At 44.8% G+C, this 17,599-nt stretch overlaps 1 protein-coding gene across 1 annotated transcript in view; it reads right to left on the bottom strand.

Moving 5' to 3' along the window:
• fam8a1b (family with sequence similarity 8 member A1b) overlaps nt 1–17,328 on the bottom strand; it is a 28,110-nt gene extending 10,782 nt beyond the window's left edge. Inside the window, exons 1-2 of the mRNA XM_078414737.1 lie at nt 16,397–17,328; nt 375–495 (exon numbers count right to left, since the gene is read on the bottom strand). Coding sequence (XP_078270863.1) covers nt 375–495; nt 16,397–16,889 — 614 coding nt within the window. The 5' untranslated portion in view covers nt 16,890–17,328. The remainder of the gene's footprint in view (nt 1–374; nt 496–16,396) is intronic.
• Nucleotides 17,329–17,599: the final 271 nt, after the last annotated feature.

Below are 17,599 nucleotides of genomic sequence, written 5' to 3'. Positions count from 1 at the left end.
TTCCGTTGACTAGTTAGCACCCAACAAAAAGCTTTTCACTGCAATTTGGTACACGTGACAATAAACGAAACTTCCCAATAAGACAGGATGCAGGTGTTTTAGGTTTGTTAGAGGGAGCTAATTGGCTGCTGCTTCCTTTATTTAGTAGATACTGGTAGCATCGGTGGTGAGAGCGGGGGAGGGTTGATCTGGGATGCCAGAACCAACTGTTGAGCCTTCCTGAGGTGTCGTGGGCCTAACTGAAATCTTAAATCTAAATCTAAAGCAAGTACTTTGTGTTTTAATTGTAATTTGCTGCATTTTATATAACCTACTTACGTACAAAAAAACACACAACAATACACCGATTCAAATTAGATGTATCTGTCACTTACTTGATGCCACAGATGTGCATTACTGCCAACACCACCACAGCTTTCAGCAGGAACAGGATTAGGAAATCCACCATCTCGGCGAGGAATCGATGCATTAGTGATGGGATGGTATACTCTCGTCCTTGAGGAGACAAAAAGCTACATTTTTAGTAACGGTTTTGATTGGGAGAAAACATATCCAGAGGAGTCCGTTGCACTTGGGGAGGTCTAGACTAATACTAGAGTTCAGTATTAAGGATGAGGTTTCCGAGTACTTAGGGGTGGCACAGTGACAGATTTGCACCCTTTATAGCGCGAGACCCGGGTTCAAAGTAGTGAACACTGCCCAGTCCATCACCGGCTCTTACTTCCCCACCATCGAAGGGATTTATTGGAGTCGCTGCCTCAAAAAGGCAGCTAGCATCATCAGAGACTCACACCATCCTGGCCACACACTCATTTCACCACTGCCACCGGGAAGAAGGTACAGGAGCCTGAAAACTGTAACGTCCAGGTTCAGGAACAGCTTCTTCCCCACAGCCATCAGGCTATTAAACACTATAACCTCAAATAAGCTCTGAACTACCATATACTATTATTATTATTATTATTGCATTACTACTGTTTGTTTTTTGAGTATGTGTATGTGTATAAATATACAGTATGTGTGTGTAGTTGTGGGCATGTGTATATATACACACACTGAACTTTTTTTTTCTCTCGATTTATCATATTGTTTACAGTGTACTATGTTTACATATTTTGTTGTGCTGCAGTAAGTAAGAATTTCATTGTTCTATCTGGAACATATGACAATAAAACGCTCTTGACTCAATCCTGACCATGGGTGCTGCCTCCGGGTTTTCCCGGAATCTCCTGGTTTCCTCCCACACTCCAAAGATGTACAGGTTTGTAAGTTCATTGGGTTTGGTGAAAAAAAAGTCAATTGTCTCTAGTGTGTAGGATAGTATTAGTGTACATGGATCGCTGGTCGGTGCGGACCCAGTGGGCCAAAGGGACCGTTTCTGCACTGTATCTCTAAACTAAACTACTTAGAATCTCATGATAAAGTCGGCCAAAGTCAGCATGGTTTTGTGAAAACCATTGCCTGACAAATCTGTTGGAATTTTTTGAGGAAGTAAAAAGCAGGATAGACAAAGGAGAGTCAGTGGATGTTGTTCCCCTGGGCTTTCAGAAGGCATTCAATAAGGTGCCACAAGTGAGGCTGCTAAATTTTCATAGGACAACAGAAGGTAACAAAACAGGCAATACGGGCTGAAAAGATGAAGTACGGGGGGAAGCTGGTCAAGAATGTAAAGGAGGACAGTAAAAGCTTTTTTAGATATGTTAAGAGAAAAAGAGTAGCAAAATCAAATGTGGGTCCCTTGAAGGCAGACACGGGTGAAATTATTATGGGTAACAAGGAAATGGCAGAAGAGTTGAACAGGTACTTCGGATCTGTCTTCACTAAGGAAGACACAAACAATCTCCCAGATGTATTGGAGGACAGAGGATCTAGGGGGTTAGAGGAGCTGAAAGAAATTTTCATTAGGCGAGAAATAGTATTGGGTAGACTAATGGGACTGAAGGATGATAAATCCCCTGGGCCTGATGGTCTGCATCCCAGGGTCCTCAGGGAGGTGGCTCTAGAAATAGTGGACGCATTGGTGAACATTTTCCAATGTTCAATAGATTCAGGATCAGTTCATGTGGATTGGAGGATAACTAATGTTATCCCACTTTTCAAGAAAGGAGCGAGAGAGAAAACGGGGAATTACAGACCAGTTAGCCTGACTTCCGTGGTGGAAAAGATGCTGGAGTCAATTATTAAAGAGGTAATAACGATGCATTTGGATAGCAGTAAAATGATAAATCCAAGTCAGCATTGATTTATGAAAGGGAAATCATGCTTGACTAATCTTCTGGAATTTTTTGAGGATGTGGCAAGTAAAATGGATGAAAGGGAGCCAGTGAATGTAGTGTATCTAGACTTTATAGACAATAGGTGCAGGAGGAGACCATTCGGCCCTTCTAGCCAACACCACCATTCAATGTGATCATGGCTGATCATTCTCAATCAGTACCCCGTTCCTGCCTTCTCCCCATACCCCCTGGCTCCGCTATCCTTAAGAGCTCTATCCAGCTCTCTCTTGAATGCATTCAGAGAATTGGCCTCCACTGCCTTCTGAGGCAGAGAATTCCACAGATTCACAACTCTGACTGAAAAAGTTTTTCCTCATCTCAGTTCTAAATGGCCTACCCCTTATTCTTAAACTGTGGCCCCTTGTTCTGGACTCCCCCAACATTGGAAACATGTTTCCTGCCTCTAACGTGTCCAACCCCTTAATAATCTTATACGTTTCGATAAGATCTCCTCTCATCCTTTCCTTTCAGAAAGCCTTTGATAAGGTCCCACACGGGAGATTGGTGACTAAAATTAGAGCACATGGTATTGGGGGTAGGGTGTTGACATGGATAGAAAATTGGTTGGCAGAGAGGAAACAAAGAGTAGGAGTAAACAGGTCTTTTTCAGAATGGCAGGCAGTAGCGAGTGGAGTGCCGCAACGCTCGGTGTTGGGGCCGCAACTGTTTACCATATATATTAATCATTTGGAAGAGGGAATTAGAAGCAACACTAGCAAGCTTGCGGATGACACAAAGCTGGGTGGCAGTATAAACTGTGAAGAGGATGTTAGGAGGTTGCAGGGTGACCTGGACAGGTTGAGTGAGTGGGCAGATGCGTGGCAGATGCAGTATAATATAGATAAATGTGAGGTTATCCACTTTGGTGGCAAAAACAAGGAGGCAGATCATTTTCTCAATGGAGTGAGGTTAGGTAAGGGGGAGGTGCAGCGAGACCTGGGTGTCCTTGTACACCAGTCACTGAAAGTTGGCGTGCAGGTACAGCAGGCAGTGAAGAAAGCTAATGGAATGTTGGCCTTCATAACAAGAGGATTTCAGTATAGGAGTAAAGAGGTTCTTCTGCAGTTGTATGGGGCCCTGGTATGACCACATCTGGAGTATTGTGTACAGTTTTGGTCTCCTAATTTGAGGAAGTACATTCTTGTAATGGAGGCAGTGCAGCGTAGGTTCACCAGATTGATCCCTGGGATGGCAGGACTGTCATATGAGGAAAGATTGAAAAGACTAGGCTTGTATTCACTGGAGTTTAGAAGGATGAGAGGGGATCTTATAGAAACATAAAATTATAAAAGGACTGGACAAGCTAGATGCAGGAAAAGGAGGGCCGAATGGCCTCCTCCTGCACCTATTTTCTATGTTTCTATGTAAACAAGATGAGAGCCCATATGGTACCAGAGAGAATATACTAGCATGGATAGAAGATTGGCTGAATGGCAGAAGGCAGAGTGGCAGCACCTCTGGACAACATGGATAGGTTACGTTGCAGTTGTATAAGATGTTGGCAAGACCACATTTAGAGTATTGTGTTCAGTTCTGGGCACCATGCTATAGGAAAGATGTTAAGCTGGAAAGAGTTGAGAGAAGATGTATAAGGATGTTGCCTGGGCTAGAGGGTCTGAGCTTTGGGGAGAGGTTGAATAGGCTGGGACTCTATTTCTTGGAGTGCAGGAGGATGAGGGGTGATCTTATTGAGGTGTACAAGATCAGATTCCTTATTGAGGAATAGATCCATGGCCCTAGATGCACAGTCTCTTGCCCAGAGTAGGGGAATCCAGGTCCAGAGGACATAGGTTTAAAGTGAAGGAGAAAAGATTTAATAGGAATCTGAGGGGTAACTTTGTCACACAAAGGGTGGTGGTGTATGGAACAGGTGCCAGAGGAGGTAGTTGAGGCTAGGACTATTCCAACATTTAAGAAACAGTTAGACAGGTACATGGATAGGACAGGTTTGGAAGGTTATGGACCAAGTGCAGGCAAGTGGGACTAGCGTAGCTGGGATATGTTGGCTGGCGTGGGAAAGGTGGGCCGAAGGGCCTGTTTCCATGCTGTATCACTATGACTCTATGTGACATTTCGAGTCGAGATCCTTCTTCAGACGTTTCCCAGTAGCTTGTGTCTTGCCCCCCAACTTTAAAACCACAGATCGAGGTTAATTACAACTGCTTGTAGACTGCTTGTTGCCAGCCAGGTGGAGCTGGCACAAAATGAACGCATTCTCGCTCTTGTTTTTGAGCAGCAATCTCTGCAATTATAATGACATATGGCCCTGTGAAAAATGACAACTGATGAACAGATGTCTGGGAGCACAAAGCTGATCCGGTGTAAATGGGTCGATCTATGAAGGAACTTTAATTCTAAAAGGGACCTTAAATTTTAGTCTTTCACGTATCGTCTGGGATGGTGGTGGACGAAGATGCAATAAGGTGTTTGAGACTTTTAGATAGGCACATGGATATGCAGGGAATGGAGGTATATGCTTTTCTGCAAGTACTGCTTGTGAGAGTTATCCAAAGTAATTGTTAATAATGGTCATAGAGTGTTACAGTGTGGAAACAGGCCCTTCGCCCCAACATGCCTACACCGGCCAACAATGTCCCAGCTACATTAGTCCCACTTGCCTGCGCTTGGTCCAAATCCCTCCAAACCTGTCCTATCCATGTACTTGTCCAACTGTTTTTTAAATGATGGGATAGTCCCAGCTTCAACTACCTCCTCCAGTAGCTTGTTCTATACAACCTTTTTGTGTGAAAAAGCTAACCCCCTAAGATTCCTATTAAATCTTTTCCCCTCACCTTTAACCTATGTCCTCTGGTCTTCGATTCCCCTACTCTGGGCAAGAGACTCTGTGCATCTACCCAATCTATTCCTCTCATAATTTTGTACACCACCTGCGCTCCATGGAATGGAGACCAAGCCTACTCAACCCCTCCCTATAGCTCACACCCTCTAGTCCTGGCAACATCCTCTTAAATCTTTTCTGAACCCTTTCTAGCTTGACAATATCTTTCCTGCAACAATACATTTCCTATAACAATATCTTTCCTATAACTGTAATTAGGCACATTGGTTACAATGTTCCTTCCAAGTCATGCAAATTTAAGCTTCATACAAACTGCTCAGTAGCAAAACCTGCTGAAAACCTTGTGTGTAGCTGCACAAAGTCCAAGTGAGATTTTATGGAGCGCTCACATTCTTGGCAAACCATCAGAGGATAAAAAACACTTTGATGCGTTACAATTCCCAGACTATTTATTTCAAAAAATATTTTACAATTAAAACTTTTGAAAAATTATGTAGAAGCTTATGTATCAGGGCAGCACAGTGGCACAGCAGTAGAGTTGCTGCTTTACAGCACCAGACCCGAGTTTGAGTCCGACTAGTCAGTAGTCAGTAAAGGCAAGGCAGTAGATGTTGTTTACTTAGTTTTTCAGAAACCCTTTGATAAGGTGCCACACGTTAGGCTGCTAAGGAAGATGAGAGCCCACGGTATCAACGGGCAGATACTAGCATGGATAGCAGAAGACAAAGAGTGGCAATAAAGGGGGCTTTTTCTGCTTGGCTGCCAGTGACTAGCGGAGTTCCGCAGGGCTCGGTGCTGGGGTCGCTAATCATCACGTTGTACATTAATGATTTGGACGAGGGGATTGTAGGCTTTGCGGCAAAGTTTGCCGATGATACGAAAAGAAGTGGAAGGGCAGGTAATGTAGAGAAAGTAGGGACTCTGCAGAAGGACCTGGACAGGTTGGGAGAGTGGGCAGAGAATGGCAGATGAAATATAGTGTAGCAAAGTGTGGAATCATGCATTTTGGTAGTAGGAATAAAGGAGTAGACAATTTTCTAAATGGGGAAAGAATCCAGAAATCGGAGGTGCAAAGGGACTTGGGAGTGATGGTGCAGTATTCCCAAAAAGTTAATCTGCAAGTCAAATCAGTAGTAAAGAAAGCAAACTCAATGCTAGCATTTATTTCAAGAGGACTTGTATACAAAAACAGGGATGTAATGCTGAGGCTCTAGAAGGTGCTGGTAAGGCCACATTTGGAATATTGTGAGCAATTTTGGGCACTATATTTGAGGAAGGATGTGCTGGCTCTAGAGAGGGCCCAGAGGAGGTTTACAAGAATGATCCCAGGAATGAGTGGGTTAACCTATGATGAGCGTTTGTCGGTACTGGGCCTGTACTCGCTGGAGTTTAGAAGAATGAGGGGAGACCTCATTGAAACATACAGAATAATGAAAGGCTTGGAGTGGATGTGGAGAGGATGTTTCCACTAGTGGAGGAGTCTAGGACTAGAGGTCATAGCCTCAGAATTAAAGGACATTCTTTTAGGAAGACGAGGAGAAATTTATTTTGTCATAAGGTGGTGAATCTGTGAAATTCTTTGCCACAGAAGGCCGTGGAGGCCAAGTCAGTGGATATTTTTAAGGCAGAGATAGATAGATTCTTGACTAGTGCAGGTGTCAGAGGTTATGGGGAGAAAGCAGAACAATGAGGTTAGGAGGGAGAGATATATCAGCCATGATTGAATGGCGGAGTAGACTTGATGGGCCAATGGCCCAATTCTACTCCAATCCCTTATGACAACAATTTGGAGTGTAGATAGGGCATGTTAGATAGGCAGGTTGGGCCAAAGGGCCTGTACCCACACTGTGTGATTCTATTAACAGGGTTGGAAACACAGGACTTGATAGATAATGTAGTAAACAAAAAAAAGTTTAATAAAAGAATCCTAATAAAGTGTAAAACAAAACAAAGCCTGAAGTCCCTGGTGTATCCAAGGCAATTTGAAGTTCAGTTGATAGTTCGTAGTTAGCACTACTTGAAAAGGGAAGCAGGAAGCATGTTTAATAACAACTTTAATTTGAAAAAACGGATACATTCTTGAGCAGCAGATGTTTGTGCAAGGCTATGGGAAGGTCCAAGTAGTTGGATGGCTCTTTGAGAGAAACAGCACAGGTATGACAGGCCTCCTTCTGTACTCTGGTTTTATAACATACATGGAGAAGTGTGGGGGGGGGGGGGGGGGGGGGGGTAGTGGAAAGGATCCATTTACACAGCCCAGGATTTAGATAGCGAGCAGCAAAAAAAAATCAAAAAGTATCCCAAGCCATCATAAATACAAGAGTGATAAAGACCACAGATGTTGGAATCTTAAGCAAAAGCACTGGAGGAATTTAGCAGCTCTGGAAGGCACTGGAAACAGGAGTCTCCCAGGTTTAGTTTAGAGTTTAGTTTAGCAGAAACAGGCCCTTCGGCCCACCGAGACGGTGCCGATTCCCATACACCAACACTATCCTACACACTAGGGACAATTTACAATCTTTACCTAAGCCAATTAACCTACAAACATGTACGTCGTTTGAGTGTGGGAGGAAACCGGAGCACCCAGTGAAAACCCATGTAGTCACAGGAAGAACACCACCCATAGTCAGGATCAAACCCAGGTCTCTGGCGCTGTAAGGCAGCAACTCTACCACTGCGCCACCAAGCTGCCCCACATGCAAAGATTTTACTATGAACTCCAGCCCCTGAAATATTCTAGACATGGTGCATAATTTAAGAACCAGAGATATCGGCATGAATAATATTTTGAGGCTATTTAATTATAGCTTGCACAGGATATTACTTTTAATCTGCCCCAACACCAACAAAAACACGTTCAGATTAGCATGGCAGTCAGCTCACATCATGGCAGTCAGCTTGCAGGAGGATGGGGGTGATCTTGAGGTATACAAAATCATGAGGGGGATAGATAGGGTAAATCATTCACCCTAAGTTTGGGAATCAAGAACCAGAGGACATAGGTTTACGGTGGGCGGGGAAAGATTTAATAGGAACCCGAGGGGCAACATTTTACACTCTGAGGGATTGGGTATATGGAACGAGCTGCCAGAGAAGTTAGTTGAAGCAGATACAATAACAACTCGGACAGGGACATGGATAGGAATGGTTTAGAGGAACATGGGTCAAATGCAGACGAATGGCACTAACTTAAATGGAGCATCTTGGTTGGCATGGACAAGTTGGGCCAAAGGGCCTGTGTCATTGACAATAACCATCTCTGGTTAATCTCTACATAACTGTACTCTTGTCTTCATGTTCCAAATGCTTTACTGTGTTATCTCAACACTGAAACCAACCAGATCCCTTCAAAGCCTAATCTGAATGCCATTCATTGTACTCTTAAAATGTTTTTGACCTATGCAAGATTTAATTCGCCATTTGTCGTCCAGTTGAATAAGCCACATCCACTGCAACTCCTGCCCCTGTGCATGATCCATATAGTTCTCCATTTCACTGCAAGGATTACTGAAGGGAGGTGTAAACTTTCATGCATTAAATTACCAATGACTGCTCCAAAAGGCATTACCATGCAAATAATTGGCATTGATGGTCAAAAATACTACAGATACCCGGCCAATGACACACTCCCTTTCTACATGAAAGATATTTTCATCCTGTTGAGAAGCAAATTGATTGCAATGGATACTGGGTGGCTGCCAAAGAAACTTTAAATGAAAGTTTTTACTGGACTTGCTCAAACCAAGGACGTCCCACGGTTCTTGTCAGCTGTTGAGGTACTTGTGAAGTGAAGTTGCTGTCGTAATGTTGGAAGTATGGCGGCATAGTGGTTATTACGGGACCATTACACCAGAGATAAGTTCAAAGCACTAGTGGCTGAGAAATTAAAATTATAATAAAGTTGAAAATTAAGAAAATTAATTCTTATTAATGAACTATTAGATCCTTGTAAAAACTCACTTGGTTATACTAATTTTGATTCTGAGGAATTCCGAGGAAGAAATCGGTGACGTTCACATAGAGAACAAGCAAATAAAAGTAATTCTGCAATGTACGTTGACAAAACACTCTGATGTATGTATTCATCGTTGTCAGTTCATCTGCAAGGCCATCAACAGTGTAGATCAGCGTTTCTCAACCGGGGTTCCCAGGAACCCTAGGGTTCCGCGAGAGGTCACTAGGGGTTCCGAGAGAAATAGTGATAAATGTAAATGCATTTTTGAGTCATTTTTGTGTTTAATTTCAGATGCGTAATTTTATTATACACTAGCAAAGCGGGCCCGTTGGGCCCATCCCCACACCCCCCATTCTCTCCTCCCCCAGCCCCACTAATTTTATTATACATGTATGGCATATTCTTGGAAAATTCTTGGGCATTATAATAAAGTCATCAACCTGTTATATAATTTTAAAGTATAATAATCATATGGAATATATTTAGCGACGTCTATACGGCGCCAGTGTGAAACGGCCTTTAGTGGTCAGTGGACAGCAGCTGTACGCGACGCATTCGTGTATCATCAAGTGACTCACTCGAGTAGACACATGCACGGTCTCCATCAGTCCTGTCTGTGCTTCCTAGCCTGCAGGTACAGTCCCTCATTCACCCATGTTATTTAGTAATTTTTCCCCGTCATTTAGGGATGTTATATGAATTTTAAACATTTAAGTATGTTTATGTTTATTTTTGTTAGTTTATGAAAAGTTTATATGTGCTGTTTGCCTTATGAACTTTAAGTTTATGAAAGAAAAAGAGATTAGTAAAGATATATAATAATGTTTATGTAGGGGTTCCCTGAGACATGAAAATTATTTCAAGGGTTCCGCAAGGGTAAAAAGGTTGAGAAACGCTGGTGTAGATACAGGACGGAGAGAATAACGTTGGGTGCAAGATAAAGTGCAGTAAAGTCCGATTAAAGATAATCCGAGGGTCTTCAATGAGGCAGATCGTAGCTCAGGTCCGCTCACTAGATGTTCCTCTCATTTGGTTCAATATTCCCTTTCAGTACATATGGCAATTAAACACTCTTGACTCTCGATGCTTAGAGCAAGCTAGTAATGATGTCTGGCACCAAGTAATCCCAGTACACACAGACCAAGCACCAAGGAGGTTACTATCAGTGCTGACAGACAGCACTGACGACAGCATTTTCTATTACTTTGCTAATAATCAGAGGTAATTAAGTTTGTTCTGCTGTTAGTGGATAATAGCATGCAAGGCATACCTGGATAATTGTCTGTATAGCTGAATGAATGCCACTGTGTAACTGCACATCCACCAACTTGGCTAGAGATGTGGTACAGGCCCACGTGTTATGCAGTAAAGTTGTGATCGATTTAGGTTTATTATTATCATGTGTAATGAAAAGCTTTGTTTTGCATAAACATAGAACTGTACAGCACAAGAACAGGCCCTTCAGTGCAGAACACGAGAAACGCGAGTGTATTGAATATACTGGTGCATGCTTTGATTAATCTCACCAATCTTCACCTTGGACTGGGATCTGGTACCGAATCAGCCATTGCAAGCAGGAGCCACAGGAGGGAATTCCACGATGCAGCTTTATAGGACCTTGGTTAGGCTGCATTTGGAGCCATGCAGTTCTGGTCGCCCCATTATAGGAATGATGTGGAGGCTTTAGAGGTGGTTTATCAGAATGCTGCCTGGATTACGGGGAATTCAGCTACAGAGAAACTTTGTTTTCTCTGGAAAGTCAGAAGTTAAGGGGAGATTTGATAGTTTATAAAATTAGGAGATGCAGTCAGAGCCTTTCTCCCATGGTGGAGATGTCCAACAGTGGAGGGCATAACCATACGGTGAGGGGAGGGAGGGTAGGTTTAATGGAGATGTGCAGGGACATTTTTTTACTCAGACTAGAGGGGTCCTGGAATGCACTGCCAGGGGTGATGGTGGAGGCAGAGAACCATATTCGGTACTCTATATTTTCCCTTTTTGCTCTATATATTGTACTTGAGTTTGGCTAGACTGTGTGTATGTATGGTTTATCTGATCTGATTTGGATAGCATGCAAATCAAAGCTTTTCACTGTGCCTCAGTATGTGATAATAATAAACCATGCCTAACCATGTCAGAAGGCATTCAATAGTTAAACACATTGCTGTGTGTCTTCCGTCACAAATTGTTCAGACTAGGTACAAGCTAACCTGTTCTTTTCCTTTCATGAAGGACACTAGTTGAGCAGCTGGATTTATTATGCTGGAGTAACTCGACGAATCAGGCGGCATTTCTGGAGAAAAGGAATAGGTGACCTTTTAGGTTGAGAACCTTCTTCAGAGTCTCAACCCAAAATGTCACCCATTTTGACATGCTGCCTGACCAGCTGAGTTCCTCCAGCATTTTGTGTATCTTGGATGTATGCCAGCATCTGCAGTTCCTTCCTACACAGCCGGATTTTTTAATGCTAATTGTTTAGTTACTAACATTAGCATATTTTGTTTTTTTGTGAAAAATCCAGATATTTCACCGAGTTAAATTTTTTGGATTCTGTGGTGGGATTTAGGTTTATATGATCTCAGCAACATTCATTCAGGGTTCTAAATCATTAGATACATACTTAACCAATGCCATACTCTTCTCTATTTATCCCCCATTCAATAGCATGTTTTCAAGGGATAAATAAGGTGTCCCCTCTGCTTCAAAACAGTAGGACGGAAGCTTTTTCAGCTAGATTGTCACATCCAAACTATGGCACTCTCAACAACACAAGCTTCCAGGATAAACAAATTTTTATGATCTAATCTCTGGAATGGATCACAGAACATCACACTCCCGACTCAAAACTAAGAATCATAGAAAAATTACTGCATGACAAGCATAGATAGGGTATAACCATTCGGCCCTACCAGTCCACGCCGACCACTCTCTCTGACCTAGTCTCATCTACCTGCTCTCAGACCATAACCCTCTAATCCCCTCTTATCCATATACCTATCCAATTTACTCTTAAATAAGAAAATCGAGCCTGCCTCCACCACTTCCACCGGAAGCCCATTCCATACAGCCACCACCCTCTGAGTAAAGAAGTTACCCCTCATGTTACCCCTAAACTTTTGTCCCTCAATTCTGAAGCTATGTCCCCTTGTTGGAATCTTCCCCACTCTCAAAGGGAAAAGCCTACCCACGTCAACTCTGTCCGTCCCTCTTAAAATTTAAAAAACCTCTATCAAGTCAGAACTTTTCCCCTAGGATGGAAAAATCAATTCCAAGCGGCACGGTGGCGCAGCGGCAGAGTTTCTGCCTTACAGAGAATGCAGCGCCAGAGACCCGGGTTCAATCCCGACTATGGGTGCTGTCTGTATGGAGTTGGTACGTTCTCCCCGTGACCTGCGAGATCATCGGGTTCCTCCCACATTCCTAAGACATACAGGTATGTAGGTTAATTGACTTGGTAAATGTAAAAATTGTCTCTAGTGTGTAGGACAGGGCTAATATGCGGGGATCGTTAGTCGGCACGGACCCGGTGGGCCGAAGGGACTGTTTCCGCGCTGTAGCTCTAAAAAAAAATTAGAGGGCATAGCTTTAAAATGAGAGGGGCAAAGTTTAAGTGAGATGTGTGGGGCAAGTTTTATTTTACACAGAGGGTGGCGAGTGCCTGGAACATGCTGCCGGGATTGGTTGCTGAGGCAGACATGATAGTGGCATTTAAGAGGATTTTGGATAGGCACATGGATATTCAGGGAATGGAGGGATACGGTTTATGTGCAGGTAGATAAGAGATGGTCTAGGGCTCTTGGCATCATGTTCAGCACAGACATTGCGGATAAAGGGCCTGTTCTGTGATGTTCTATGTCCTATGTCCGCATGTGGGACTAGTGTAGTTTGGGCATGTTGGTCAGCGTGGGGAAAGGGTTGGGCCGAAGGGCCTGATTCCACAGTGTATGACCTCTGTGCTCTGCGATCATTGAGCCATTAGAGATACACACAAAATGTTGGAGTAATTCAGCGGGCCAAGCAGTATCTCTGGCGAAAAGGAATAGGTGACGTTTCGGGCCGAGACCTTTCTTCAGACTGTTACTCTAGTATTTTGTGTATCTTTGGTGTAAACCTGCATCTGCAGTTCCTTCCTACACATCATTGAGCCATCATTACTGTGCCATTGGTTAAGAATACCATTAAACAAATATTAACACTCACAAGCTTGAGTGGTTTACTTTGCTCTAATCCTATGACAATTATTCTGTAGCATTCACAAGTTTATTCATCTCAATTCTACATTTGTCTGATTTCCCAGACGTAATAGTGGGGGGGTATATTGAACAGGCTGCTAGATGAGGTCGTTGAGGCAGGTACTATAACAACATTTAAAAGACACGGGCAGGAACATGGATAGGAAAGATTTAAAGGGATATGGGCTAAAGGCAGGCAAATGAGAGACCCAGAGACTTGTGAATTTGTGGAATTCTCTGCCACAGAAGGCAGTGGAGGCCAATTCACTGGATGAATTTAAAAGAGTTAGATAGAGCTCTAGGGGCTAGTGGAATCAAGGGATATGGGGAGAAGGCAGGCACAGGTTACTGATGGTAGATAATCAGCCACGATTACAATGAATAGCGGTGCTGGCTCGAAGGGCCAAATGGCCTTCTCCTGCACCTATTTTCTATGTTTCTATGGTCTCGACATCAACGAGATGAGCTGAAGGTCCAGTTTCCGTGCTATGTGGCTCTATGACTCTAATGAAGCATACCCAAATGTTTTTAATACACGTGGAATTCTGTATTATATCCACAGGGAGTTTTATTTAAGTTCATTAAAATCTTGTTTGTGTAAAACACAGCATTTGCTCTGACAGATCCTTCCCACCGACAGCGTCCCAGAAGAGGCAGCGGTGGTAGAGAATGGGATACAGCAACAGTAGGAAACAGGTCCTGGTGGACAGTGCTCTGTCCCAAAAGGATTATCTGCAATTGTTTTGTACTGTTTAAATGGAACGCTGGATTAGACAGGGCACAATATCACAAGGTGAACGTAGCAAGGGAAGACTGGATATAAACAGTTGTTTTCTCAAAAACAGGTTAAAAAAAAAATTCCAAGTCAGCATCTCCTGGCCGATGCCGTTTGACCCGCTGAGTTACTCCAGCACTGTCTTTTTTATGTATGTTAACCGGCATATGCAATTCCTTGCGTCAACATCTCAAGGCTTTGTTTGAATCACCATTACCTACTTATCATTACAGGCAGAGATTTAGTTTATCTTGGCATCATGTTTGACACAGACATTGTGGGTTGAAGGGCCTGTTGGTGCGTTGTACTGTTCTATTCCTGCAATCGGATACTACATTCAACATTTACTGATGAGTTCTAAACACAGGAAAATACCAAATAGGGTCAGTAATAGCCATTCAGCCCGAAAGCCCCTGTCATTCATTAAGATTATGGATAACCTTCTTCTATCTCAATGACATTTTCTAGCGCCATCTTCAGATACTTTGATTTCCAGAGTGCTTAGACATCTATTGTTCTGTCTTGAATGAACACAGCAATTGAGTATAGAGAACACCAATGGTTCATCACTCTATGAATGAAGACATTTCTCCTCATCTCAGGCCTATCCAGCTTATCACCGAGTCCCTATTTCCTTTTTGTCCACCAGTCCCCCTTCCACCTACATCTCTCCCTCCGGTTTTACATTTCACTCCTCTTCTCTCCTCAGCCAGCAGGAATCTGAGGGGTAACATTTTCACACAAAAGGTGGTGGGTGCCAGAGGAGGTAGTTGAGGCAGGGACAATCCCAACATTTAAGAAACAGTCAGAGAAGTACATGGATAGGACAGGGATATGGACCAAACGCAGGCAGGTAGGACATGTTGGCCGGTGTGGGCAAGTTGGGCCGAAGGCCTGTTCCACACTGTATCACTATCCGACACCCTGTGTCTCCTTTTCACCTCCAGCCTTTATAATTTATTCCAACTATCTGCCAAAACAAACACCTCTCCCCTGTATTCACCCATCACTTGCCAGGCTTTGCCCCACCCCTATCTCTTTATGGCAACGTCGACTTGATCATAAGGTCATCGGTGATTGGAGCAGAATGAGGCCCCTCAAGTCTACTCCACCATTCAATCATGGCTGATCTATCTCTCCCACCTAACCCCATTCTCCTGCCTTCTCCCTGTAACCTCTGACACGCGTACTAATCAAGAATATATCTATCTCTGCCTTAAAAATATTCATTGACGGCCTCCACAGCCTTTTGTGGCAAAGAATTCCACAGATTCTCCACCTTCTGACCAAAGGAATTTCTCCTCATCTCCTTCCTCAAGGAACACCCATTAATTCTGAGGCCGTGACCTCTGGTCCTAGACTCTCCCACTAGTGGAAACATCGTCTCCACATACCGAATAATGAAAGGCTTAGTTAGAGTGTAACTTTCAAAGAACCCCCCCCCATGCTTCTAATCTCCAGCGAGTACAGGACCAGTGCCGTCAAACGCTCAACATATGTTAACCCAACTCATTCCTGAGATCATTCTTGTAAACATCCTCTGGACGCTCTCCAGCATCAGCACATTCTTTCCGCAGATATGGGGCACAAAACTGTTCGCAATACTCAAAAAATGTGGTCTGACATATTGTAGCCCCCCTCAAAACAAATGCTGGCATTGTACTTGCCTTCCTTACTACCGATTCGGTAGTAAGTCTCAGCTTTAAAACTTGAGACTCCACAGCCTTCTGTGTGTGACAATGAATTCCACAGATTCACCACCCTCTGACTAAAGAAATTAGTCCTCATCTCCTTCCTAAAGGGACGTCCTTTAATTCTGAGGCTGTGGCCTCTGGTCCTAGACTCTCCCACTAGTGGGAAACATCCTCTCCACATCCACTCTGGAAGACTGGAGCGACTCGGCTTGTATACACTGGAATTTAGAAGGATGAGAGGAGATCTTATCGAAACGTATAAGATTATTAAGGGGTTGGACACGTTAGGGGCAGGAAACATGTTCCCAATGTTGGGGGAGTCCAGAACAAGGGGCCACACAGTTTAAGAATAATGGGTAGGCCATTTAGAACCGAGACGAGGAAAAACTTTTTCAGTCAGAGAGTTGTGAATCTGTGGAATTCACTGCCTCAGAAGGCAGTGGAGGCCAATTCTCCGAATGCATTCAAGAGAGAGCTGGATAGAGCTCTTAAGGATAGCGGAGTCAGGGGGTATGGGGAGAAGGCAGGAACGGGGTACTGATTGAGAATGATCAGCCATGATCACATTGAATGGCTGTGCTGGCTCGGAGGGCCCAATGGCCTCCACCTGTTGTCACTCTGTCCAGGCCTTTCACTGTAGTGCAGTAGCCGAGCCCTGCCTTACCTCCCGGGTGCCCGGCGTTGCCCGCTTGTTGCGGTGCATTGGCGGCGGTCAGGCGGTTGCCGGTGTTGCCCGAGGCTGTGGCGACCTGCTGCTGCTGTTGCTGCTGCTCGCCCCGGCTCTGTGCCTCGGCCGGAGCCGCCAAGTACGGGCCGTAGAGCGTGAAAGGGTTGATGGCGGTTCCAGCTTCGCCCTGGCGGCCCACGCCGGCCGGGTAGTAAGGAGGGACGGCCACGGCCGCCATCATCATGCTGGTCGCCCAGCTCTGCCACTGCACGTAGCCATAATACTGCCACAGCCATTCCTGCACTTTCCTGCAGTATTCCCCGGCGCTGGCGCTCCCGGGGGCGGCTGCTTGGCCGCTGTGGTGGCGGCTCCTCGGACCGTCTACTGTGTCTGTGGTGCCTCGGGAGGGGGAGCGGGAACCGCCGCCATCATCGTCGTCGTCGCCGTCGAGCCCGGAGCCGGGCTTCCCTTCGTCGCGCGGCGTCGCCATGACTGCAGGCTCCAGGCGGGAGGAGGTGAAGACGCTTGTGTGGGTTTTTTATTCCCCCCCACGGTACGCCATCACCTTAAAAAAAACAACGCCAAGCTTTGCATTTGATTTAATGCACTGGGTGTTATGTATTGCAATGCAACTTCCACCAGAAGACGAGAAGGGGGGAGGGAGGGGAGGGGAGGGGAGGAGTCACATTTGCAAAGTGCATCAATGCCCCGCTCTGTCTGCAGCCACTAGTGCCTGTGGATCGTGTCGCTGTCTTTCTCCACGGCTGTATAACTCGACGACATCTCCTTAAAAAGCAACGCAAAGCTTTGCATCTGATTTAATGCACGAAGTGCTATGCATTGCTTTGCAGAAAATGAGAGGGGAGGGGAGGAGAAAGCACATTTGCAAAGTTCATCGATCCCCCGCTCTGTCTGCATCGCCCAGACTCCAGGCTGGCGCATGCGCCCTCCGCCGCACCGAGCGACACGTCATCCCCAGCCGGGCCCGTCCATTCCTCCCCGGCGGGGGTACCACCACCTCCCTTTATTCATATAAAGGACCATTTTCAACATTTAACCCCCATTACGTCCATACGTGCGGGGTGTTAAGTATCTACTAGATTAAGGGCGGTTGGAAAATGCTGGTTTGAGGTTCTTAGGGAGGTAGTGGGTGTTTCATGTCCTTGTATCTCCCCCCCCCCCTGCGGTGCTGAGGTTGGG

The sequence above is a fragment of the Rhinoraja longicauda genome, chromosome 2 (genome assembly GCF_053455715.1).
Source record: "Rhinoraja longicauda isolate Sanriku21f chromosome 2, sRhiLon1.1, whole genome shotgun sequence".
Lineage (NCBI taxonomy): Eukaryota > Metazoa > Chordata > Chondrichthyes > Rajiformes > Arhynchobatidae > Rhinoraja > Rhinoraja longicauda.
The sequence above is the reverse complement of the archived record's forward strand: the minus strand, read 5'-3'. Positions and strand labels throughout refer to the sequence as shown.